The sequence below is a fragment of the Lithobates pipiens genome, unplaced genomic scaffold (genome assembly GCF_037356315.1).
Source record: "Lithobates pipiens isolate NorthernLeopardFrog02 unplaced genomic scaffold, aLitPip1_a1.2 Scaffold_16, whole genome shotgun sequence".
Taxonomy (NCBI): domain Eukaryota; kingdom Metazoa; phylum Chordata; class Amphibia; order Anura; family Ranidae; genus Lithobates; species Lithobates pipiens.
This window is the reverse complement of record NW_027507748.1, coordinates 55,544,416-55,571,340: the sequence shown is the minus strand read 5'-3', so window position 1 is coordinate 55,571,340 and position 26,925 is coordinate 55,544,416. Positions and strand designations below refer to the sequence as shown.

Sequence of the window (26,925 nt, the reverse complement as noted above, 5' to 3'; positions counted from 1 at the left end):
TAAAGAGGAAGTAAACTCTGATGGGTTTTACTTCCTCTTTTGATTGCTGCAAAGCCTGCAAATGAAAAGCATAATGCATCGCATACTAGCCCATTATATGCCACTTGCCTGCAGAAGAATCCAGTGATGTCCCCTGTGTAGGCAGAATCTGGTCTCTCTTCCTTCCGGGCTTCTGATCCCTCTTCCTTTCCGGGCTGCGGATTCCGGCTCTGATTCGCTGGAGCCACGTGACGTCACTCCCGTGCATACGCATGGGAGCCGCATTTAACGGCACAGGCTAGGGAAGAAACGGGACTTGGTTTTGTTTCTTCCCCGCGCATGCCCAGTGGGAATTTTCGGGGACTACAAGTGAAATATCTCCGAAACGGTGCACGTTTAGGAGATATTTCCACTACCTATAGGTAAACCTTATTCTAGGCTTACCTAATAGGTAGAAGTCCAAAAAGTGGGTTTACAACAACTTTAACACAGCTCTCATTTACTTCTATGGCATGTTTTATGTCCAGCAACTTGGGGCAACTGGAGTACTTACAAGTCGGATCCCAAGTCGCTGTAGTGTGCACCGGCACTAATTGAACAAGCTGAAGTTAGAAGCTGATTGGCTACCATGCACTGCTGCACCGGATTCTGAGTGCTTCAGTTCTAGTAAATCTCCCGCACTGTGTGTTGGGGAATTGTAGCTATGAGTTCCTAGCAGCAATTTTACAAGTCTTTTTATGACAACATAGGGAGTAATAAAAGCTTCATTTAATGTAAAATCCAAAAGTCTGGATGGCTGCACTCCAAGACAACATCCAACTTTATTGAGTAAAAGCAAGCAAATAGAATACCATGACACAGTGATGTCAGCAATTGTCAGCCTGTATCATGCTATCTCAGCATGAAATGCGTTGACTATTGCTGTCCTCACTGTGTCATGGTTTTGTATTTTCTTGCTTCTACTCATAGTTGGAGGTTGTCTTGGGGTGGAACCATCTGGACTTTTGGATTTTACACTGTATGCAGTGAGACGGACTGGGGTGGCACCTGAACTCGGGAAAGGCATGGAGGATAGTGGCGGTCAGACCACCTGGAGCAGCGGCTTGTCTGTTACAAGTAACAAAAGTGGTTTATCAATACAGGAACAGGATCAAAATAAAAAGGAATGGTGTCACATGATCTAAAGAGAGGATGGGTGTAAATGTTGCCCAGTCCAATCTGGAGAAATGGAGGACAGGCAGATGAATGAAAGGGGCCCACCTTCTCCATTCATAGAGCTCTTTTCTAGACATGTGCACTGACAAAAATAATTGTTTGTTTTCGTTTCATTCGTTTTTTTTGCTTTCATCAAAATTTCAGAATTCGGAATTTCTTAAATCCAAAAATGTTCAAATTTTTGAATTCCAAATTTTCGAATTTCAAATGTTCAAATTTTTGAATTTCGAATTCCAAAATTTTGAATTTTCAATTTCCAAATTTTCATATTTCCGAATGTTTGAATTCCGAATTTTAATATTTCCAAATTTTTGAATTCCGAATTTCCGAAATTTCAAATTCCGAATTTCCGAAATTTCTAATTCAGAATTTTTGAATTCCAAATTTCCAAAATTTTGAATTCCGATTTTCCAAATTTTCATATTTTCGAATTTCCAATTCAGAATTTTTGAATTCCGGATTTTCGGATTTCCGAAATTTGAAAATCTGAAAAAGAAAGAAAATCAGTAAAATTCAATATAATTAACTAATTAACTATTAAATTATAGGTATTGGAATTTCCTTTCAAATTTTGTTGTTTCAGAAAATTTTGAATTTCTGAAGTTGAATTTTCGAAAAAAAAATTGGAAATTTGACAATTCAGAATTTTGGAAATTCAAAATTTCGGAAATTTAAAAATTCAGAAATTAACAAATTTGTCAAAATTCGTTAAACAAATTCTTAACTAAACAAATTGCACATGTCTACTTTTTTCATTGCTGAAAGCATCAGTATGGCTTCTATGAATGAAGGTTGGGGGGAAGGGGAGTGCAGGCATAGTCGGTACTCTTAACAAGTCCAGTAGCTGTATATTATATTAAAGAAGCAGTGGAATATTATCTCTGTGGGGAAGAGGGGGAGGGTCATTTTTACTAGGGCAGCTGGTACCAGCACAAGGGACAATTCTCCTTTAAATGTAAGTGCGATCCCTTGTACTGATTTAAAAAAAAAAAATAGGCTTTAACATTTCTCAGGATTTTTATCCTTTTTCCCTTATTTTCCCCTAACAGCACATCGTGTAAGCGAGAGAACATTTCCCCCGATTACCCACTCACACTACTGGAGGGCCTTACCAACATCGGTCATTTCTGCCTTCTGGATCATCCCACGCAAACAAAGAAGGTATAGTTTTTATCCATTAATTTTTTTGTCTGCAAATAATAACAGTAACCAACATTTGTAGGTAATATTTTTTCTGCTTCATACCATGTATACATCTATCACAGCCAGTAATGTTTATACCTTCCAAAGGACTTTTAATATATGGACACTTACCTGTCCAGGGCGCCCGCGAAGTCGGCAGCCGAAGCCGATCTGTCTGTCACCATTTTCGGTAAGGGAATCAGGAAGTGAGGCCGTGCAGCTTCACTTCTTGGTTCCCTACTGCGCATGCGTGAGACGTGAATGCACATCCTCACTGGTCCCTGCTGTGTTCTGGGACCTGTGTGTCTCTCAGAAGCCAGCGTGGGGAGGACAGAGTAGGCGCCGGATGTGGTGTAGGTCGCTCGCTGAGAGCCTGAGTCAGCTGCCAGTCCAGGTATCTGGGTGGATCCTGACTGTAAAGTTGGGATCTTTCCCAAGCCGGGACCGTCTGTGACGTCGGCCTACAGCAGATTTTAGCCCACTGTTGGCTGAAAACGCGTCACAGGACTGCAGAATCAAGCCATTGGTCTATGTTGCTGTGAATTAAATCCTGTGATGAATAGAGCACCTGACCTGAATCCGATTGAGCATGCAATTCACTTTCTGAAGACAAAACTGAAGGGAAAATGCCCCAAGAACAAACAGGAACTGAAGACTGTTGGAGTAGAGGCCTGGCAGAGCATCACCAGGGATGACACCCAGCGTCTGGTGATGTCTATGCATTCCAGACTTCAGAGGATTTGCAACCAAGTATTAAAAAGTGAAAGTTTGATGGATGATTGTTAATCTCTCCCATTACTTTTGGTCCCTTAAAAAGTGTGAGGCACATATACAAACTGTTGTAATTCCTACACCGTTCACCTGATTTGGATGTAAATACCCTCAAATTAAAGCTGAAAGTCTGCAGTTAAAGCACATCTTGTTTGCTTCATTTCAAATCCATTGTGGTGGTGTATAGTGCCAAAAAGATTAGAATTGTGTTGATCTCCCAATATTCACCTGACTGTGCATGTGTGTGTATATATATATATATATATATATATATATATATATATCTATAAGAGGTGCAAGTATTTATGTTCTGTTGTATTGTCTTCCTAGTCCTCCGCATTAGACCCGGCTAATCTGAAGAACGCTCGTAACACTCTACTTGAAGAACTTCCGCGAATTGTTAATAGTCTTTCCCTTCTTTGGAGTGTCATCACCAAGCAGGAGCGGGAGAGGAGGCCCTCTGATCTTCTGGGAACCATTAAAGCTTCTTCGTCTGTCTATTTCAAAACCACTAAAGTAAGGAAAATTTAATTCTAAAATGCACATCATTTGTAACTGAACACTGTGCTATTTATCCCCATATGTATGTATCCAAACTTATACTGAATTCTGTTCCATGCAGCCTTTCCCTGCTTTGGTCTACAGTACTTTGTTCTGCTTGTAGGGCATGCTGGAGTGGACTTACCATGAACCACTTCCATGCATTCATGTTGATTTAGAGCTTGAGCTGTATTTTTAAACAAAGGAAAGCATGCCCTAGAGATATGTTGTACCTATTAATTTTGCTTCGTTTTGCAGACTTTGAAGCAGAAAATTTTAGAATTTCTGAATCCACTGACAGGACACTTGGGGGTTCAGCTGATAGCGGCCGTTGCTGCTGTCTGGAAGAGGAAGAGGTTCAACAAGGCACAGAGTAAATCCAAGGTAACTCATAGCATTTGATATGGTTCTGTTGTATTGATTGTAGTGTCTTCTTGTACCTATTTAAGTATGTGCTGATAAATGTTCTCTGCTAAAAATCAATCTGCGTTAACCATTTCAGCCCCAGGAGATTTTACCCCTGTCCTAACCAGAGCAACCTAGGGAGTGATTCTAACTGTGGGGGGGGAGGGTGCTACAACTCGCATGACAGAGATCACTGCTCCCGATGACAGGGAGCAGTGATCTCTGTCATGTCACAAGGCAGAACAGGGAAATGCCTTGTTTACATGGGCACTTCCCCATTCTGCGGCTCCGTGACATGAACGCCGGGAGACCGGCAGACATGGTCGCGCTGTATGCGGCGACGTACAAGGGGACTTACAGGTATGCCCATTTGCCCACCTCTGCCATTGTGCCGACGTATATCAGTGTGCAGCGGTCGACAAGTGGTTAAAGTGTATCTAAACCCCAAACTGAAAATGTAATATATTGCAGATTATGTACTCCTTGGTGTGGTGGCTTTGTTCATATTTATTTTTCAAGCTTCTTTTGCTTTATTTTCACCTGGTAATCAAGCAATTAATACACTTTTGGGGAGATTTACTAAAACTGCAGAGTGGAAAATCTGGTGCAGCTCTGCATATAAACCAGTCAATAGCTGTGCATGGTAGTCACTTAGCTTCAGCTGGTTCAATTAAGCTTTGACAAAATAAAATGGAAGCTGATTGGTTTCTATGCACAGCTGCACCAGATTTTGCACTCGCCAGTTTTAGGCAACTTTCACACGGACTGTCCATTTAGGTCCGCCTGTTAGTTTTTTAGGCGGATCTGAACGGACGCTCCATAGATCTCTATGGAGCGTCAGATGTCAGCGGTGACATGTCTGCTCACATCCGACCCGCTCTGATCCAAAATAGTGTGACGGAGAAAAAAAACGACTTTTCCATCTGTCATCAGATTGGTTGAGGACGGACTCTATGGTGCGTCTTCATCCGATCCCCCACAGGGGAGAGCGGCACTCTGACAGGTCTGTCCATGCACAGTGTGCAGAGACGGACCTGTCATCTGCCTGCTCAGCAGGGATCGACGGAGCGACACCTCCGTATGAAGAAGCCCTTAGTAAATCAACTTTGTCCATGGGTTGCTACATCCTGAACTGTATCTTATGGAGGGAGCCATGGTTGTCACCCTTGGCTGCTCTCCTGATATGGACTACAAATATGTCAGAGTTTCTTCATCACATAGGGTACAGGGCAATTAGTAGTTTACAGAAGATAGCTATGAAGGAAGATTTTCTTTGGTGCAGCTCACGGGAAGTCATTAGGACACTGCATTTCTGGTGGGATCAACAGGTATTTTCTTTATTTGTTAAAAATGTTCTTAGCTTGAAAAAAGCCAACTAATGCAGCCGCACCATCTAAGGACTGTAGGCTACAATATGTTGTGTTTTTGCTCTTATTTAGTTAGCATTTAATATTATTTACCAAAACTGGATTTATAACATCACCCCCCGCTACATAACAACCTCATCTGCAGATATCGCCTAAATTGTTCTCTCTGCTCCTCTCCAGACCTCCTGCTCTCTAGCTCCCTTATTGCCTCCTCCCATGCACGCCTCCAGGACTTCTCCAGAGCCTCTCCCATCATCTGGAACTCCCTGCCCCAGTATGTCTGGTCAGCCCCTACCCTGTCTGCCATTAGGCAATCCCTAAAAATATATTCAGGGAAGCCCCACGGCCATCAGATCATTCCCACAGCTATTACCTTTTGTACTACCTCCCCTCCTCCCTTTAGACTGTAAGCTCCATGAGCAAGGCCCTCCTGTCCCTTCTGTATTGAATTGTATTGTAATTGTACTGTCCTCCCTCTACATTGTAAAGTGCTGCGCAAACTGTTGGCACAAAATAAATCCTGTATAATAATATATTGTTATGATACAAAGTCAAAATATAAATTGTATTCTCCATATTGTACAAATATGCATCATGCCTGGCTGCAGCGCTGTCCTGAGCAGCCTGAGAGGGATAATTAAAGTTCTTTATTACTTTCTATAGCTTCACTGCTCTTCACCATTATCCATCTTCATCTTCTGCCAACACAAGTGCCAGCCATATGCCCTCACCCTGCCTCATCTCCTGACATTGTCATGGGAAACAGGGTGTATAAAAATCAATGATTTTTTTTTTTTTTTTAATCAGATTTTTTTTTTTTAAATCGATTTTTATCAAATTTATCTTAATAGAATGCCTTTGGAGTAAAAATCCATCTAAAGATATAGTTTTCTATTTAAGATACATTAACAATTTAGTTTATTCAGCATGAAATGGATCTTAGTTATGTAGCATGAGGCTGTATATTCTGCAATATTTACATTTTTGGTAAACTCATTGAATGAATCCAAGCTCTGCAAGCTTAGATAACATGCACTGACTGCATGCAATTTCACAGTAACCATGAGATAAAACAAAGTTCAGGAATATTCCTTTATCCTATTAGTTTTGCAAAACTATGTACACTACAAACTGTATGATTAAATCGGTTCGGATATCGCTGTTTTACTAACCTTGACAGCTTATTATTCTAAATAGGAAACCTTCATTTTGTTTGTAAATATTAAAGATTACAATTACCAGCAAGAATAAATCCTTATATTTAAAGAACGCCTGTCATTTCAGATCCATCATGGCAGAGCCTGTTAGTGGGCATCCAATCACCTGCTGCCTCCAGGTCCCTCACCTTGTTGTGTCACTGCCGCATCACCAGCCGTCCCATTAAAGTGAATGGGACTGTCGGTGAGTCAACAGCGGGTCAGAGGAAGAGCCACTACTGGACAGAGATGACAGTTGCTCTTTAGGCTGGGTTCACATTGCAGCGATGCGGGAACGCCGCGATTCCGCGGCGGGTTCCCGCATCGCATGCCTCCCGGCGGCAGTTCACACTGCCCTATGCGAACTGCTGGGAGTGTCAGTGAAATGTTAATGACACCCCCAGATCAGTTCGCATATCGCAGTGCGATCTGCAAACTCGGACAGGAATCGGATCACATGGTGTGAACACCCATGCAATCCGATTCTGCTGCGGACCAGAAAAAGGGTCCTGTGCGAGTTTGGGGCGGGTGCGATGCGAATTCAGCCATACTATCTGTATGGCTGAACTCGCATCGCACATAGATCGGATGTGATTTGCACTGCAGTGCGGTGCGAATCACATCCGGTTCTTGTAGCCGCAGCAGTGTGAACCCAGCCTTAAAAATTATGATTTAAATTGAGTGGATTTAAAGCGAAGTTCCACCCAAAAGTGGAACTTCCGCTCATTCGTCTCCTCTCTCCCTCCGGTGCCACAATTGGCACCTTTTGGGGGAGGGGGGGCAGCATACCTGTCTTTGATAGGTATTCTGTTCCCACTTCCAGGAATCCGGGGCGCGGTCCATGACATCACTGCGGGCCTCCCTCCTCCTCTCCCTGTTGCCGGGCCAGTAGGAGAGAGGAGTGGAGCCTCGCGCATGCACAGTAGGGTTCCCAGTGTGAAGCCGTAAGGCTACGCTGCTGGGTACCCTTACCCGCAATGGCAGCGGCAGCACCCAACAGCTGATTGAAAAACAGTTGTGGTGCCGACATCGCTCTGATGGGAAAATAAGGGCTGAACCAAAGCCGAGCAAATAGCTGAGGTCAGGCCTATGGACTGTTATCATGGAGTCAAACAACAAAAGCTTAGTGGAGCCCCGGCTTGCCTCCTCCTGCCTGACGTTTTCTGTGGACCCCCAAAATACAGAGTGCTCTGCTCTGCTTTTTGGCTCTTGGCTCTTATCCACCTCTTCCCACCTTTATTAGTAAGGCTGAATTTCACAATGATGGGTCCGCAATTAGGCTCATGAGATGTCAAAGGGTCAGCCAGCAACAAAGAAATTGGTCAGCATTTACAAAACTATCATCCCAAATACTACAGAGCCATTCAATATTCCTTTTTGTTCCTGCAGATCATACCAGTACCCAGCGACTCCCAGCTGACCTTAGTTGACCTTGTGTGCGCCTTAAAAACACTGAAGACGGACACCATATTGCAACTGGTCAAAGAGGTCGTCAAAAAGCCTCCCCAGATAAAAGGAGAAGAGGTAACTCCGCTGGTGTAGGCCGTTCCGGTTATCTCAGAGCATCATTTTCATGTGGGACACCCACTAATCCTAATTCATTTGTGTTTTTCTGTCTTTCTTCTTCAGAAGTCCTCATTGGTTGATATTCCAATGCTGCAGTTCAGCTATGCATTTATACAAAGGTAACCCAATCCTGGGGGATGAATATTGGACATAAAATACTATATATTGATCTCACTGATGTTTTTTTTTTGTAAGTACAATGTGCTGATGTGCGTTATAGTCTGCCAAAGTCAGAAATGTTCATGGTGTTGGAATAGGTAAATTTTCTGTAAAGCAAGCAAAACTATTTGAGGATATAGATTTCTCACATTATTTAAGTATGCCTGTTTTGGCAGCAGTTTAAGGGGACCTCAATTGAAGTTAAAGCAGAGCTCCACCCAAAAGGGCAAGTTGCGTTTTAAGTACTCCTCCCCCTTTCCTGTCACTTTTGGCATGTAATTGTTTTTTTTTTTGTAGGGGTAAGCAGATACCTAGTTTTGATTTAGTTCTCCCCCTCCCTCCCTTCCTCCCTCCCTCCCTCCCGTCATCTGGGACACGTCACAGGGCCCGGATGACTACCGTACCATTCAGGCCTTGCGGTGAAACTCTTACATGCGCAGTGCTCACCCGCCTGTGAACCCACAAGCTGTCACAGCCAGGTGCCCACAGTTGAAATGCCGGCAAGAGAAGAGGGAGACGAGCGATGGCTCGGGTGAGCACATCGCTGGATGGTGGGACAGGTTAGTGTGTTTTGTTAAAGGTCAGCAGCTACACTTTTTGTAGCTGCTGACTTTTTAATAAACATAGAACTGACTGGAGCTCCTCTTTAACCAGTTCAGCCATGGAAGAATTTACCCCCTTAATGACCAGATACGGCACTGCGCCGCTTTAACTGACAATTGCGCGGTCGTGTGACGTTGCACCCAAACAAAATTGAGGTCCTTTTTTTCCCCACAACTAGAGTTTTCTTTTGGTGGTATTTGATCACCTCTGCGTTTTTTATTTTTTGCGCTAAAAACAAAAAAAGACCGTCAATTTTTGAAAAAAAGCTATATTTTTTACTTTTTGCTATAATAAATATCCCCCCAAAAAATAAACAATAAAAAAATTTCTTCCTCAGTTTAGGCCGATATGTATTCTTCTACATATTTTTGGTAAAACAAAAAAGCATAATAAGCTTATTTGGTTTGCGCAAAAGTTATAGCATCTACAAAATAGGGGATGGATTTATGGCATTTTTATTATTCATTTTTTTTTTTATTAGTAATGGTGGCGATCTGCGATTTTTCCACAGCACTGTGACATTGCTGCAGACAGATTGGACACTTTTGACACTATTTTGGGACCATTGACATTTATACAGCGATCAGAGCTAAAAATAGCCACTGATTACTGTATAAATGTCACTGGCAGGGACGGGGTTAAACACTAAGGGGCGATCAAGGGATTAAGTTCCCTCAATGTGTTCTAACTGTAGGGGGGAAGGGCTCAATAGAACATGATAGAGTTCACTGCTCCCGATCACTGCAGTAGATCCCTGTCATGCTACTAGGCAGAACAGGGAAATGCCTTGTTAACATAGGCATCGCTCCATGCCACGATCGTGGGCCACCGGTGGACATAGAGTCCGCAGAACCCGCGGGCATGCTCGAGTGGTGGGCGCCCACTAGCCTGCAATCACGGAGGGATGTATTAGTACGCCCATTTGTGCAGCCATGCAGTTCTGCCGACGTATATCGTGCAGCGGTCGGCAAGCGGTTAAGATATTATGGGGAACATTTAGAAATGTTAATTATGCCTAAGCAGTACCATGGAAAATGTACCAAGACTAACAGTGCACTTCCTTGTATGTAGGCATTTCTGTACTTGCACCCTCCTAGCTCTATTTCTGCAGTGTGAGATCTAAGGCACTGCTACCTCTGATCGTTTCACCAAATTTAGAGGTGACACCCCTGTGGCTGCTTACTGTTCTCCTTGCTGGAGGCTCGGAAATTAGTGGTAACCTGTAAAGTCTTTTAAAGCGTTGTCTATGAATAGTAAAATGTATGCCGTTTGTCGCCGTTGCACAGGTGTGCGCAATTTTAAAGCGGCTAGGATGGGACAAATTTAGATGGGGGGGGGGGGGGTGAGTTTAGTCTTGATGCAGTACAAAACCAAAATACACCACTGTTCGGATAAATGCATCCTCATTGAAAAAAGTTCCAGCCATGGGTTTTGGGTGGAGCAGCACTAAGGGGATGGGTGGGATTGAAGGATACAAAATGATTTTTATTATCGTTCTTTCAGGCTTTCACCATCTGAAATGCAGGAAAATTTCCAACCATTACTCACACTGCTGAAGGAGTCCGTTTCTCTAAATCTGGCACCACCTGGTTACTTCCTTCTCTTAAGGTAGACCATACTTCTGATGAAAGTTTAAAATCTGAACTCCAAGCAAATAGCTAAATACGTGCATGTAATTCATATATGGGACCTAGTTTATCTGCTGAAGGATTTATATTTCTGTCCGTCCAGATCTGAGATTAACACAGCTCTGCCACACAGCCCAGCCAGCCTGGGGACCTGACTTTTCTTAACTGAAGTTAAGTAATACAACTAGGTCCTGTCCCTGCCCCCCAGCCTGTGACTGGACAGAGAAGGAGAAGCAGCAGACTGATAAGCTCATCTCTTTCATTCTGCCCTCTCCTCAGCACATCACTTGTTAGCACATAAACATTGCAGCACAGCAGATTGGTTCCTTGTGCTGCTTCTCCCTCTTCCATTCTGAGCTCTGCTGTACAGGGACTTCGAGAGGCTGATACCAGATCAAGTCAGGTACTTATACTAGTTTCTTTTACAAACACATGTAATGATTTTTAATGAGCACAAATCTACAGATAGCTTCAAATGAACTGACAAAAGTTTAACCCTTCCCTACTCTAAAACTTAAATAAAATGTTACTAATTACTCTATAACTAGCTACTGTTGTAGTGGAAATTGTCTCTTCTATAGCTAAAATGATTTGATGATTTCCACTTGATGACAAGTTGCATGGCACTCTCTTTTTTTGCTCAAAATATTCTGTGAAAATGTTTGCTTTGCACGCTGTTAGTGCCCTAATTGGCACCAATGCTACAGCACTACCAAGAAGGATTTTTTTTATGTGCCTCGTACAGCCCTTTGGAATAGGTTATCCAATAAATTTCCACTAATGGTCCTGTTTCATCTGTAGGTCAGGATGTGTAAGTGTCTACGGGTATCTTATGCTATATCTATATCTCCTTCCAGCATGTTGAATGACTTTGTAACCAGGACTCCAAACCTAGAAAACAAGAAGGATCAGAAGGATTTGCAGGTAAGCCATACAAGAACCTTGATTCCTGTCTGTGCTGATGAAACCTGCTTGGACAAAGCACAGTTTCACTATAGGTTCCATTATGTGCCACGCTATCTAGAGAACACTGTTGGCACCATGCATCGTAATTGGCACTATGCAGTGCAGCCCTGCCTGTCCTTTTCCCATGTAACCTTCTCCCCTTTTCCTGATATGTCATGGCGGATGCCACTGTGACATACAGTAGTGTGCAAATGTTTTAGGCAGATATAAAAAAAAAAAAATGCTGTAAATTAAGAATACTTTCAGAAATAGAAAGGTTCATTGTTTATTTTTATCACAAATGTTAGTAAAAATGGTAAAAATAGTCCCATATCAATCCTGTGTAATCATCACTACACACTGCAGTTAAAATTTGATGTGCCAAAGCCTCTTCCTATTTCCTCATCAGCATCAAAAATCTCCAAACATGCAGAGGTTCCAAAGTATTGTCATATAATGCAAACAAATCCAAATATAGTATAATTCCGTTTATTTAAGTAAAACCCCCCTTGCACACAAGGTCCCCTTAATCAGTCGTAATAGCAGAGCGTTACAACTGATCAGCGGTGACGCTCTGCGCTCCACAGCCCTCCAGAGTTAAAACTCTGTTAAAACAGAGTTAAAACCAGCAGGGATTTCAGCTTCCTCCAGGACAGCTGAGTATTGCGAGAGCGCCCCCTGCTTGTTGACATTTGTGCTTGTTCTATTTTATCTGATATACGCAGTTTTTATTAAAGGGACCTTGTGTGCAAGGGGGGTTTTACTTAAAGGGATTGTAAAGATAAAAAATTTATTTTTTAAAAATAACAAACATGTTATACTTACCTCCACTGTGCAGCTCGTTTGGCACAGAGTGACCCCGAACCTGCTCTTCTGGGGTCCCTCGGCGGCTGTCTCTGCTTCCTCCCTCAGATGCTTCTCACGTTCATGCGAGCTCCCTCGCATGGTGAGAAGCATCTGCGGGCGCACTCCCGTGATACAGCCGGCGGCTATAGCCGCTCGCTGTATCACGCGGCCCCACCCCCCGGCGCTCCGCGTCAGTGGATGTGATTGACAGCAGCGAGAGCCAATGGCTGCGCTGCTTTCCATCCATCCACTCCAGCCAATCAGCGGCCAGGCTAAATGGTGAAGAGGAAGTCAAGGACGAGCGCGGGACTTTCGAGGGGTCAGGTAAGTAAAACGGGGGGCTGGGGGCGCAGGCACTGTCAGATATTTTTTCACCTTAATGCATAGAATGCATTAAGGTGAAAAAACATTTACCTTTACAACCCCTTTAAATAAACGGTATTATACTATATTTGGATTTGTTTGCATTATATGACAATACCTTGGAAATACGTTTGGAAGTTTTTGATGCTGATGAGGAAATAGGAAGAGGCTTTGGCACAATTGGTTTGATTAAATGCCCATTTACCCAAAAGAATCTGGTGAGTGTGCCCCCCAGGGGTAGTGTGCAACATGCGGTGGACTGTATTTTGGTGACAGGTGCACTTCTCTGGCTTTACCTCTAGTCTACGTCTAGAACCAAGTTCCTGTCTGAACTCTCCTATATATTTATCTACACATCAAATTTCACCTGCAGTGTGTAGTGATGACTACACAGGATTGATATCAGTTTGCTAGCGCTGTTTTAGTATTTTTATTTTCAGTGACCGGACTGTGAATCATTTTTACTAACATTTGTGATATTTAATGCAAATTTTAAACAGCTGCTGCGTTTTATGCCTTTTAGATATTTTATTATATCTTGAAAGTGATTATTTATTCTGCTGCTAATCTGTTAGAGGTGCGAACTGGCGCTGAGTTGGTGTGATTTGTAGGCCTTGATACACCTTTTTTGCTTTGTTTATTTTTATCAATGAATAAAATGGAAAGTAAATGAACAAAAGAGAAATCGAAATCAGATCAATATTTGGTGTGCCATTTGCCTTCAAAACAGCATCAGTTCTAATAGGTTCACTTACACACAGTTTTTGAAGGACTTCGGCAGGTAGGTTGTTCCAAACATCTTGAGGAACTAACCACAGATCTTCTGTGGATGTAGGTTGCCGCAGATCCTTCTGTCTCTTCATGTAATCCCAGACAGACGTTATGATGTGGAGATCAAGGCTCTGTGGGTGGCCAAACCATCACTTCCAGGACTCCTTGTTCTTTACACTGAAGATAGTTTTAATTATATCGGCTGTATGGTTGGCCTCGTTGTCCTGCTTCTGAATATATTTAGGACCAATCACATCTCCCAGATGGTATGGCATGATTGAGAAGTATCTCAACATTAAGGACACCATTGATCCTGATTAAATTTCCAACTCCATTTGCAGAAATGCAGCCCAAAACTTGCAGGAACCTCCACCATGCTGTTGTCTGCAGACATTCATTATTGTACCGCTCTTCATCCCTTTGGTGAACAAACTGCCTCCTGCTACATCCAAATATTTCACATTTTAACTCATCAGTCCAGAGCACCTGCTACCATTTTTCTGCACCCCAGTTCTAATTTTTTTTATGCATAGTTAAGTCTCTTAGCCTTGTTTCCATGTCAGAGGTATGGCTTTTTTGTCTGCAATTCTTCCATGAAGACCACTTCTGGCCAAACTTCTCTGGACAATAGATGGGTGTGCCTGGGTCCAACTAGTTTCCTCCAGTTCTGTGCTTATGGCACTGCTGGACATCTTCCGATGTCGAAGGAAGTAAGCAAGCATGATGTGGCTTTCATCTCCTGCATTATGTTTCCTTGGCCGACCAGAGCTTGAACGAAATATTTTGAAACCCCAGTCAGCTTTGAATTCTTTGCCTGGGACTGACCTTTCTGATGCAGTACAATTACCTTGTGTCTTGTTGCTGTGCTCAGTCTTGTCTTGGTTTATGACCTGTGACATGAAGCATGTCTTCTACAAGCGCCTACACAGTTTCTGATTCAGTGAATGACTGTGTTTCAACCTACATATAAAATTGATGATCAATAGCACTTGCTTGTTGTAATTGGTTAATCATACACCTGACTCGAATCGAATCCTACAAAATCCCTGGCTTTGTGCAAGTGTGCCAAGTGTAAGAATTGATATGGTTTGAAGCCAAAGAGTAGTCACACCAAATATTGATTTGATTTAGATTTTTCTTCTGTACGCTTACTTTGCATTTTGTAAATTGATAAAAATTAAACAATACAATATATATTTTTGAAAGCATTCTTACTTTACAGTATTTCTTCACACCCACCTAAAACTTTTGCGCAGTACTGTACATAAAAGTTCAAGTATAAGATTTGACATTCCTATTGATACTGTCGTTTCATACATGCACCACCACATACTAAGGATAAACTATGTAACCTGCTACAGGAGGTGACACAGAAGATCCTGGAGTCGGTGGGAAACGTGGCTGGCTCCTCCTTAGAACAGACCAGCTGGTTGAGCAGGAACTTGGAGGTGAAGGCCCAGCCACAGGTGGCTCTGGATGATGCAGATGGTGATGAAGAGCTCAATGGTAAGATGGTAGTAAGATTATGAGCTTATGTATATTTCTTTATGGTTATGTGTCCACTGGCTTTTGTTGAAATCCCCATACAAGTCTATGGAAATGCAAACCCCTCTTGAAGCAGCTCCAGAAGGAGATTAACTTCAAGTCAAATGCATCTGTAAAAAAATTCTGAACGATCTCGTAAGCATCTCAAACTGATGTCATCAAAACAAGTACCAAGCACCAAAACACAGAGGTGTGAATGTACCCCAAATGATATTTTACTAATGTTTTATGAGTTGTGATGTTTACAAAAAAGTTTTTTATGATTTAGACGTTTCAGCTGCACTTTTACAATGAAAAATAAGTAACAGTTTTTGGTGTGTCTATTTCAGGCTTAACTTAGTTTATGCACTACAACTAGTAGTGACCGTCTATTTTACACAGTTGCTCCTCATTAGTCTTTGTTGACTTCTGCTTGGATCGTTCTAAAAATATATCTTATTCAAAATACAATATTATCTTATCTTGATTCCTAAAGGTTCACAAACTTATTCTTCTTTTGTGCCATAAAAGAGTAGGTAACAAGGGAGCCCTTTTTTGCTTCAAAAGTATTATACATGTAATTGTACAACGCACAATGGGGTAGAGCATTTCACAAAGGCTCGTGCTAAAGTTACAATGCAGAGATTGTTTGACATCGGAGAGCAGTAAAGGGTACCAAGGGCTACAGAAACTTTGTATAACTAAAACTTGATCAGAGAGGCACCCTCATACCTAAGGAAAATGAGCAGCAGGAATGTGCACTCCTCATCTGGGGAACGCATGTCATAAGCGTTGGTAAACCCTAAAAAGATTTGGTAGAGATAAAGAGGGGGCAAGCACCATCTCAAGGTGCCCCATGAGAAGGGAGACCGATGTAGAGCGATAAGCCCTACATGGAAACTTGGAAGGTTTTAGAAAGGAGAGCAGAATATAAAAAGGGAAGAGGAAAGAAAGAGGGGAGGGAGGAGAATAAAGAAAAATATAAAAAAAAGGGGTGTAAGGTAGGGAAAGAGGGGTAAGGTGTAAGTGGGAGCAGGACTTAAGAGGATTCCACTCCCAAGGGTCATTTGGGTTGCCCCCTCTCCAGTCATTGGAGATCCAGGGGTTCCAGATTTTCTTGAATTTCTTGACCTTGCTGCCATTTTATCATTAATCGAGTGCCACGTCAGGTTAGTTTTAATCTGTGTTATAGACGCAACCCCCATTAGAGACCTTTTTAGAAATAGCTCGGTTTAGGTCTTCTCATTCCTGTTATGTCTGCCATGGTTGAATTTTAAATATTTTTCCCACACAGAGGAAAATGCCGCAGCTCAGTCATCCATGGTCTCCGCCTCCGCGCCATCTGTATACAGTGTGCATGCCCTCTCCATGCTCGCAGAGGTGAGCGCTATTCTTTCTCAGCACTGTCTTAATGTAGACCTATTGGTGAATCCAGTACACAGTATGGTTACCCATATATTTAGGACAGAAGTCTTTGGAAATGTGTGATTTTGAATAAATTGTGAAATTTGGTTAGTAATGGAATGTTTGCAGAAAACTGCTAACAGTATTATCACGTGTATTTTCTCATTACCATAAGCTCAATCATGCACATGCATGTGTAGATTTGACATGACATTTAATGAGTTAGCATAAACTTAAATGACTGATATTGTCACATTTTTGCATATTTTGGGACACAGACCTCAGAGAAACACAACAGAGGTTTAATCTTATTCCCACTGTGATCAAAACTAAAATGAAAAAAAAATAAAAAATAATGAACTGGAGTTGGGCTTTTAAAGAAATCCTGTCAGATCTAAACACAAATGAAAACGTATACGTGCCTGTTGGTGGTCTGTGCCTCCTACCTGTGTTGTGTTTTGTTTAAAAACCTGGCGGGGTCTTCTTTATGTTTTATACGACCATGAAATCCACAGAAGTGTGGTAAGTACTCTTCTGAAAGCTGGAGTGACATAATATAAGATTACAGGTGTAAATAATGTGACATGCCTTTGTGTATACACTTTATAAGTACCGTATATACTCGAGTATAGGCCGACCCGAATATAAGCCGAGGCCCCCAATTTACCCCCAAAAAACTGGAAAACTTATTGACTCGTGTATAAGCCGAGGGTGAGACATGGCTGTCCATCCCTGTGTGTCCGTCCATCCCTGTGTGTGTGTCCGTCCATCCATCCCTGTGTGTGTGTCCATCCATCCATCCATCCCTGTGTGTGTGTCCGTCCATCCATCCCTGTGTGTGTATCCATCCATCCATCCATCCCTGTGTGTGTGTGTGTGTGTGTGTGTGTGTGTATTCATCCATCCATCCATCCCTGTGTGTGTGTGTGTGTGTGTGTGTGTGTGTATCCATCCATCCATCCATCCATCCCTGTGTGTGTGTGTGTGTGTGTGTGTCCGTGCAGCCTTGTGTGTGTGTCCAGCCTACCTGTGTCCCGAGCCGCCGTCGTCCCGAGCCTCCTCTGTCCCGTGCCTCCTCTGTCCCGTGCCTCCTCTGTCCCGTGCCTCCTCTGTCCCGTGCCTCCTCTGTCCCGTGCCTCCTCTGTCCCGTGCCTCCTCTGTCCCGTGCCTCCTCTGTCCCGTGCCTCCTCCGTCCCGTGCCTCCTCCGTCCCGTGCCTCCTCCGTCCCGTGTCGTGCCGATGGATCGCCGCTCCAGGATCGCCGCTCTTCTCGGCGGCCATTCTACAATTCAAAAGCCGCGCCTCCTTCTCCGCCTCCGCCTGTGATAGGCGGAACACTCAATTTCCCAGCAGCCTGTGTTCCGCCTATCACGGACATCCTCTCATACTCGTCCGTAGTATGAGAATGAACGGATGTCCGTGATAGGCGGAACACTGACTGCTGGGAAATTCAGTGTTCCGCCTATCACAGGCGGAGGCGGAGAAGGAGGCGCGGCTTTTGAATTTTAATGTCCGCCGTCTGTCTGCTCGATACGCTGATCGAGCAGTCAGACAGCGGTGACTCGAGTATAAGCCGAGGGGGCACTTTCAGCCTCAAAAAAGAGGCTGAAAATCTCGGCTTATACTCGAGTATATACGGTACATTACATCCGTGTGTAGATGGGTATTTGGCCCAGTCTGTAAGTTTCAGCAAGTGTAGATAACAATCAAACATCTATGCCCAATAATTGGATAAATGTTCTTGTCAGAGTTTCAATGCTTACCTGCAACCTTTAAATATTGTAATGATGTGTAATAATTTACAAATTAGGTTTATGTAAAGGCATTTGCTAAAACATAATCCCCATTAATCTTGAGAAAATTACTGCAAATGTATTTTCTTTCTCGTCCATTGAGGCACACGGAACGTCTTTCACTTTTGGGTTATACTGTCTACAAGAAAAGAGGCCCTGGTAAACAAAAAACTGTAGATCAGCTCAGGATGCACCTCCTACTACCAGCATGCCTCAGTTTTTTGCTAGTGGATTTTGAGGGGGACTCCCACGCCAATTTTTTTAAATTTTGGCACGGGATTCCCCTTAACATCCATACCAGACCTGAAGGGCCTGGTATGGAATTTGGGGGGACCCCCCCACGCAATTTTTATTTTATTTTTACATTTTGGTTCGGGGTTCCCCTTAATATTCATACCAGACCCAAAGGGCCTGGCAATGGACTGTGGGGGAATCCCATGGTGTTTTTTTCTTTGACTTTTATGTGTATTGCCGAGACCCGACAATTCATTATAGCCGCGAGTACTTAAATTACTTTTTTTCCTTTAGAAATGTCATTTTGTGCAGGGACTGTTGTAAACACGGGAAACGTGCCACTTTACAGGCATACTATAGACACCCCCCAGGTATGAAATTTTAAGAAATATTTCACTTTTATTGTTTCACTTTAAGCATTATTAAAATCACTGCTCCCGAAAAACAGACGTTTTTTAAACTTTTTTTTGCATTGATACATTAAACACTTTTTATGATGATAACTTGCATATAAGCCTTTAAAATTAGCACTTTTGATTATTCATGTTCGTGTCCCATAGACTTTAATGGTGTTCAAACAAATTTTTTGCCTGTTCACATGTTCTGCTGCGAACCGAACCAGGGGGGTGTTCAGCTCATCCCTACCCATCTCATTTCCCACATGAGAAAGTGGTTAAAATGTTAGACTGCTGGACCTGTATCCATGAGGTACTTTCTCCGCATGGCTTTCAATGTACAATGTCTTCAAGTCTACGCTGGATGCATCTGTGGACATTAAAAACATGTACCTATATTTCCAGGTCACCAGTGCTTCCTATGCTTTGCTGTGGGGTCCCTACACTACCAGTACATGGCTCTGCCCTTAAGCCTTTTATCTGCACCTCAGATGTTCACTAAGGTGCTGGCCCCACTACTAGCCCTACTGTGCTCTCATTGTGGGTTACTTAGACAACCTTCTGCTGAGGGAACAGTCAGCACTAAGGATGAGCTCAGGCATGTTTGCAACCGCATGTGCAGAAGCCACGCCAGGAAGTCTGCACTGCACAGCGCTAATCACAGGCAGTGAGACATTTCCCAATCTCTCCAGCCACAGATCGGGAAAATGTCTCACTGCTTGTGATAAGCGCTCCGCAGTGCCGACTTCCTGGCGGGCTCTGCATGTGTGGTTGTGGAGAAGCCTGAGCTCATCCTTAGCACTGGTTCTAGCAGGCATCAGAGCCTTCACTGTCCAGACATTGCAATAGTTTGGGTGGATCCTGAACTTTCAGAAATCGGCACTGGAACCAACTCATCACTGGGATTATCTGGGTCTATTCCTAAACACAGTTCAGGCCAAAGTTTATCTTTCCCCGGAATAACTTCAAATTCTTTGATCCCAGACTCATGCTCTCATGAGTCCTGCATCTGATGGTAACCTCCTTCAAGGCGCTTCCATTTGCCCAGTTTCACTCCAGGCCCCTAGAATACCACATTCTCTTGTCATGAGTCAGTCTAGTCCCAAAACAGACTGAATTGTCTGACACTGGGGGCCAGGTTATCCCCGTCTTGTTGGCTCAGGAATTGGCTTTGGAATCTTAGGTACGTTGCTGGAGCAGGACTATTTGTCAAGGTAGATGTCTTATCTCCCAATCAACATCCTGGAGCTTCAGACAAATTGTCTGTCTCTGCAGCATTAGACCATCCTGCTGGAGGGACGTCCAATCTGGATTCAGTCAAAGACACAGTGGTGGCAAACATATATCTAGTTGTGACTAGAGAGGTAGATCGCATGCTGACTTTCCAACATGCAGACTTATGGACTCGGGGAGTCTACAGTATATGTTTTCCAGGTGGGGGACATCGGATGTGGATCCTCCTGGCCTCCCAAGTTTAACAACAAACTGGACAGGTTTGTCTCAAGGTACAGGGATCCTCAAGCAGAAGTAGTGGGTGCTCTGGTTGATCTTTGTGATCAGTACACACTGATCTATGCCCTTGCTCCCCTGAAACTTCTTCCTTATCTGCTTCACAGGATCCAGATGGATGCCATTCTTTTTATCCTTTAAACCGACTTATTCGGATGTGGTACGCAGACCTAGGACTCCAGACAGATGCAGGTCTTCTGTCTGATAGACCGATTTACCATTCTGCTTCATGAATGCTGGCTTTAACAGTATGGCTGTTGAAGCTCAGATGGTGGGAGGCAGTGAACTTCTGACCTGAGCATTTCTACAATGGTGAAAGTTATGATGTCTGCTTCCTGCAAGATTTATCAGCAGACATAGCATATTTCACTTTGTATGAGTCTTGGGGCTTTCACCCTAGTCTCTACAGAGTTTCTCTGTAGGACGAATGCTCTCCTTTCTACATGTTGGTGTGCACCAGCATTCGGCTCTCAGCTCGATAAAAGGTCAATCTCCTGCCCTTTTTTATCTTGTTTCAGAGACCCTTGGCCTGTGACTCCTTGATTTAGGCCTTTGTACAAGAAGTCTACCAGGTAGCTCCCCCTGTTCGTTACCCTGGGGCTCAGTGGGATCTTGATCTTGTTCTCTCTGCGCTTCAGAAACCACTATTTGAAACCGCCAGAGATAATAATTTTTTCTACTCTCAACCATTCCTTGTTACCATCACCTCTGTGGGATGAATGTCTGAACTTGTTGCTTATCCATTAAATAACCTTTTCTGGTTTGCATAGGAATAAGGTTGTGTTGAGGCCACAGAACGTAATTTCTGTCTAAGGTAATTCCTGCCTCATCAACCTCATCATTCTCCCATTCCTCTAACGGATTCCACTTCACCAGAAGGAAAATTCCCACCGTCGTCTGCTAATAATAGCCCTGGTTATATGTTGGGAGAGTCTATTTTTCAGGCATTGCTTCTTTCAGAAAGACAAAATCCCTATTTTGTCATCAGGTGGTCCCAGTAAGGGTGCAATGGCTTCTCATTTCATAAATTATAGGTGGCTCAGACAGACCATCATTCAAACTTAGTCTCGAGGATTGGGTTCCAACTTTTTCCATAAAGGGGCACTCTAGATCTTGGTACTAGATCTGTGTGTTCTTCTAGGGCCTTTTGGGCATCAGGCAAGTATTTCCCAGATTTGCAAGACTGCCACCTGATCTTCTGCTAACACGTTCTGAAAGTTCTGCCAAGTGGATTCTGGCGACTCACCTGATACAAGATCCAGGTGTAAGGTCCTTTGAGCTGCAGGCAATACACAATTTTCTGTTGTTTTATTGTGCTTGTTTGCATTTTTGCTGTGTTGCCCACCCCTCAGTTGGACTGCTTTTGGGCATCCCAGGGTGAAGGACTTTCTGTGTCTTCCCCTCATGCTACTGGTACTGCTTTGCTACATAACTGAGGCATACTAGTAGCAGGAGGGGTTATCCTGGGTTGGTCTACAGTTTTTTGGGGGGGGTTTTTTGCCAGTATCCAATCCTTCCTTCTGTATGCAGCAGTATAACTTCAAAATTGAAAGCAATAAGAAACTCAAAATGAAATATGTTGCAGCTTGCCAACAGCTGTTTTTATCTGGTGATCTATCCAGTAATACACCTCCTGTATTAGAATGCCCCCACTCTGGATGAATGAGCACAGGGGGCAGTTTGGACAGCAATATTGGCAGCCGGGGGTGGAGGGGGGCTGGGAACATGTTAGGTGGTCTAGCAGATTTAAATACATTAACAAATGGTTAGCCAAACTCCAGCTAACACTTTATAAGCAGTTGCAACAAACATTGTTTTCCTTTTGGGATAAAGGTTTTAAATAAAAGCTGATCATTTTTCAGCACCCCTGTCAGTGGTGAATGGTTTGTCTCAACCCTGTAGCTGCTGAGAGCTTGTTCTTTGGAAAAACAGACGTACTGGCCAGATCACCAGATGAAAATAGAAGAAAGAAAGCCGAATGCAGCCATCACATATAAGAATGGATAAGCTGCAATATAATGTTTTATTTTGGGTTTAATACTGCTTTAAGATTTCCTGTGTCCAAATGGACCTTGAGAAAAAAGGATTTTATGGTGAGTACAAAAATCTATTATTTGATGACTTGAAACAATAGCAAACTTTGAAGTGTCTGAAAGCTTGAAATGTCTTCGTTGACTAACAAAAATGGGGAAGTTTTGCTTTTCTCTGCATGTGATGTAAAGAAAATTGTCTGCTAAGCGGTCTCACTCAGATCTTTGTTCCTGTGAAGGTCCTGGCCACATTGCTGGACATGGTTTACCGAAGTGATGAAAAGGAGAAAGCTGTTCCGCTAATATCCCGCCTGCTGTACTACGTCTTTCCCTATTTACGAAATCATAGGTAATCGCAAAGAAAAAATGCACTGGTTTCAGACAGACACTTTTGAATTTTTCTGTATTTACAAATGTTTTGTTCTTGTGTAATGTAACTAAGCTGGTTGTTGTAACATTTAGGCCAAGTTCGCACTGGCATTAAAAGCAGGCGTTTGGGGGGTGGTAAAAACAAATGATACAATGGACAGCACACAGTGCTGTTCACACTATCAAAACATGAAGCATTAGTGTCGCTTCAAAATTGAAGCCTCATGTCGAGTCAGGTTGAAGCCTTTCAACACCTCCCATTCAAGTCTATGGTAAGGCTTTACAAACGCTCTGTCAGGCGTTTGCGGTGCAGTAGCGGGGCGTTAACATTAGTTTATTTCCTGTAACGTCTCTTCCCATTTAAAAATATTTGTGGAGAGGTTTTAACGTGCCTTAACGCTCATCAAATGCTTCAAAACTGGTCATAGGGCTTTGGGGGGGGGGGGGGGTCTGTCTAACGCCCATAATAAAGCTCATTAACGTGAGTCCAACACCCATGCTAATGCTGTAGGAGCATTTGTTAAGCGCTAGAAATGTAGTCAAGTGTGAACAAGCCCTTAGGGTTAGGGCTAGTTGACACCAGATCCCGGTGTGGGAAACCCATGTTCTGTGCACGTTTCCTCACTGCTTTCAAAGCGCACCTCAAACGCAGGTCACAAACTGTGCATTTGCCTGCACAGATCACATGATACACTAGAACCATGGAATCCAGCTGTGTGTTTATAAAGTAGTGCATGCATTACCTTTGGTGTGATCTTGTGTGATTTCAGCACATTCAATTAATAGGCTGAAGTGGTATGCACTACTTTAAAAAACGCACAGCAACCAGATGGCATGCTACAATGCGATACTGTGCAGACAAGGCCCCTGCAGATTGCAAGTGCAGTGCGTTTTTCCCACGCTGCCAACAGACTGCGAGTGATCGGCACAGGGGTCTAGTTAACCCTTTATACACACAAATATGCACCAAACACAGTAGTTAACGTAACAAGTCTGAACATTATGTAATACACGCTGTCGCGCCGATAGATGTTTTCAAAATTTACACTAAGTTGCACTCTTCAAAGAGACAGGACTTTTAAGTTCTGGTTTAGTGCATTAGATACAATATAAGCTTAATAATTTTAACATATCGTTTTAATTAAATCAAAAACGGCACAGAGATTTTTTTTTACAGAAAAAATGATAGCTGACAATTTTACAACAGCAAACCAAAAGGCATTAAGAATGAAAAAGTATCAATTAAACTGTTTACATTTAAGGAATGCTGTGAATGAAAACTGTCACAATTTCTTGTGTTCTCAACCAAACTGTCAAGCCATCAAATGGCCGGTTTTTATAACTGATCACATATGCAGCACCATGGTCACTGCAGATCAAACAATGGCTACGATGTCCTACGTTTTTTTTTTTTCTGGCAGAGTTCAGTTCAATCGAAAATAAGGTTGATCTGGTTTATCAGTCATTGGCCCTCAAAAATGACTCTTGCTAGCTGAATTTTTTTTCAAAGAAACAGGAGAGCTCCAGGCTGCAGTTGCAACAGCTTTTTTGTGGACCTTCAGAGGCTGTCACTGTGTCAACCCCCCCCCCCCCGCCCCCTCCATAATATTTTTGCTGCACCCCTTTTGCCTTGCTCATGTATACCCCACCTTTTTAATGAAGTGCCCATAAAATGCCGCCCTACCTGCACCCACCAGATGCAGCCTCACCAGCGCCCACCAGATGCAACCTCACCAGCGCCTATCAATGCAGCCTACCAGTGCCCATTAATGAATGTTTTTGCTTGCTTCCTTTCATTCGGGAGGTAGGACACAGTTAGTCCTCCGCCTCTGACACTATATGCAAATGGAGCTTCGGCTGCTTGCTGATGCTGAGACTTAGATGCTTGCTGCAGAGATAAGAGAGTAGGAACATCAGTGGCCAGGCGTCCTAGGCTGCAATGCACTCTAGGCTGCTGCTAGTTTGCCTAGTGGTAGCACCAGTCCTGGTCTTTTAATATTTCAGCAGACCCTTCCACAATGTCAATTTTTTTTTAAATCCTGTTTTGAATTTACCACTTGCCACTATTTAATAGCCCTTATTTTATTATGTACCATGAAGTTACATTTTGAACAAGGCCACACCTGACATTTCCTTGAAATGTGCTCTCCTAAGACGTCTGACTTGGCCCTATGCACTTCATAAGATGGAGGTGTTTAGTCTGAAAATGATTGTAATGGTCTTCCATTTTCAACTGGATGATTGTTCTTAACGTGATTTAATTACATTAGATGTTATGAATTATGTGTAGATGTTAGGTTTGTAGTGAGAGATATTCAGCCAGGAATGTGGATTTGGCTTAAAGTGGAACTTTACCCATGCCCATTTGATAACAATTAATGTTCTTTAACAAGAACCTTACTTTACCTTTTTACCTTAAAGTGATTATGAAAGGAAAAACATTTCTATACTTACCTGCTCTGTGCAAAGCCCCCTGGCCCCTTCTCTCTGCCCATTGCCCCCTTGGAAAGCTGCGTCCATTGACGCAGACAACAGGACTCGGTCCCGCTCCCTCGTCACTGGCTTTGATTGACAGCAGCGGGAGTCAGTGGCTCCCGGTGCCCCAGCAAAGCCAGTGAGACATGTAAGTGAGGGGAGAGAAGAGCTTTAGACTTGCACAGTGCTGCATTGAATGAGGGCTGAGGGGGATGAGGGGCCAAAAATGATGCATTAAGGTGAAAACATTTTAGGCTTTAGAACCACTTTAATCTTATTCTCTGTATTAAGATAAAAAAAAACATCTGTATGCAGCTCCCCCAGCTCTCCCTTATACTTACCTGTGCCCGATCTCTATCCAGCTCTGTACATGCCTGCAGCAGCTGTTGCCATTGGCTCCTGCTGCTGTCAATCAAGCAATTTTCCTCCCTTCCATCTTTAAGCTGGGTACACATGGGCCGAATATCGGCCTGTTTGACCGGAACCAGATGACATTTGGCCACTGTGTACAGCTGTCTTTCTGACAGACAGCAGTATAAAGATTGGCTTTTGTTGAAGGGACATGCTGGAAAACCAGCATTCGATCAGTGCTGGCAGCCAATGGCTGCCAGTGCTCATCAGTGTTTTTTGGCAGGGGGGAAGTCCCCTTGTCAGAACACAAAGGTACAACGGGGGAGATTGCTGCCCTACGCTTGTGTTAGTACAGTGATCTGTCAGGTTTTTTGATTTGTTTTTTTCCAGCCTGCTGGGTTCCCTCCGCACAGTCTGTGTCATTCTTGTTGCTTTCTTCCCCCTTCAGCAACAGTAAATCTTAAAGCTGTCTGCTGATCAGCCTCTAGTGGCTCCTCTGATTTTAGGCACAGTGATGAGAATAGAGAGCAACTGAGCATGTACAGAGCAGGGCCTTACTTGATTTTAAACAGTAGGGGCACTTTAATGTTTTACATGGCTATACCTGCAAACGGGGCCAGCATGAAGTTGTCTATCAGAACTTAAAGTGGTTGTAAACCCACAGGGAGGAAAATAAACCTGCAAGACAAAAGCATAATGAGCTAGTGTGCATAGCATACTAGCTCATTATGATATACTTACCTTAGATCAAAGCCCCCACAGTGATCCCGGCACACCGCTTTGGCCAGTGACATATCTCCCAGAGTTACTTCCGGGTATCACAGGCTTCGGCGCTGATTGGCCGGAGCCACAATGACGTCACTCCCGCGCATGTAATGGAACGTAAGCTGAAGCAACGGCACGAATGAGTCATTAGTGCGCATGTGCAGATGACGTCAGCACATGCTGATATCTACAGTAGCTACAGGTAAGCTTTATTATAAGCTTACCTGTAGTAAAAAGTGGTTGTAAAGGGTTAACCACTTTAAAGTGGCTGCAAAGGCTGAAGCTTTTTTCACAGCCAGGGAGGCGGGCTGAGTTGCGCACTCTGTGTCTTATGGATGCAGAGAGCCAGCTTGGGACTGAGCATGCACGAGTGCCCCCACAGCAAGCGGCATCCTATAGAGGCACTCTGCAAGGGGGAGGGGCCCAGAGTGCCCGCGGGGGGACCCGAGAAGAGCAGGATCTGGTCTGCTCTGTGCAAAACCACTACACCGAGCAGGTTAGTATGACATGTTTGTTATTTTCTTTCTTTACAAAAATGTT

At 43.4% G+C, this 26,925-nt stretch overlaps 1 protein-coding gene across 1 annotated transcript in view; it reads left to right on the top strand.

The window, feature by feature from the left end:
* The window catches only part of DOP1B (DOP1 leucine zipper like protein B), a 202,967-nt gene that overhangs the window by 158,024 nt on the left and 18,018 nt on the right, over nucleotides 1–26,925 (top strand). The window contains exons 20-29 of the mRNA XM_077479923.1: nucleotides 2,244–2,355; nucleotides 3,478–3,663; nucleotides 3,946–4,071; nucleotides 8,045–8,179; nucleotides 8,285–8,340; nucleotides 10,487–10,591; nucleotides 11,469–11,535; nucleotides 14,898–15,042; nucleotides 16,355–16,440; nucleotides 22,665–22,774. Coding sequence (XP_077336049.1) covers nucleotides 2,244–2,355; nucleotides 3,478–3,663; nucleotides 3,946–4,071; nucleotides 8,045–8,179; nucleotides 8,285–8,340; nucleotides 10,487–10,591; nucleotides 11,469–11,535; nucleotides 14,898–15,042; nucleotides 16,355–16,440; nucleotides 22,665–22,774 — 1,128 coding nt within the window. The remainder of the gene's footprint in view (nucleotides 1–2,243; nucleotides 2,356–3,477; nucleotides 3,664–3,945; nucleotides 4,072–8,044; nucleotides 8,180–8,284; nucleotides 8,341–10,486; nucleotides 10,592–11,468; nucleotides 11,536–14,897; nucleotides 15,043–16,354; nucleotides 16,441–22,664; nucleotides 22,775–26,925) is intronic.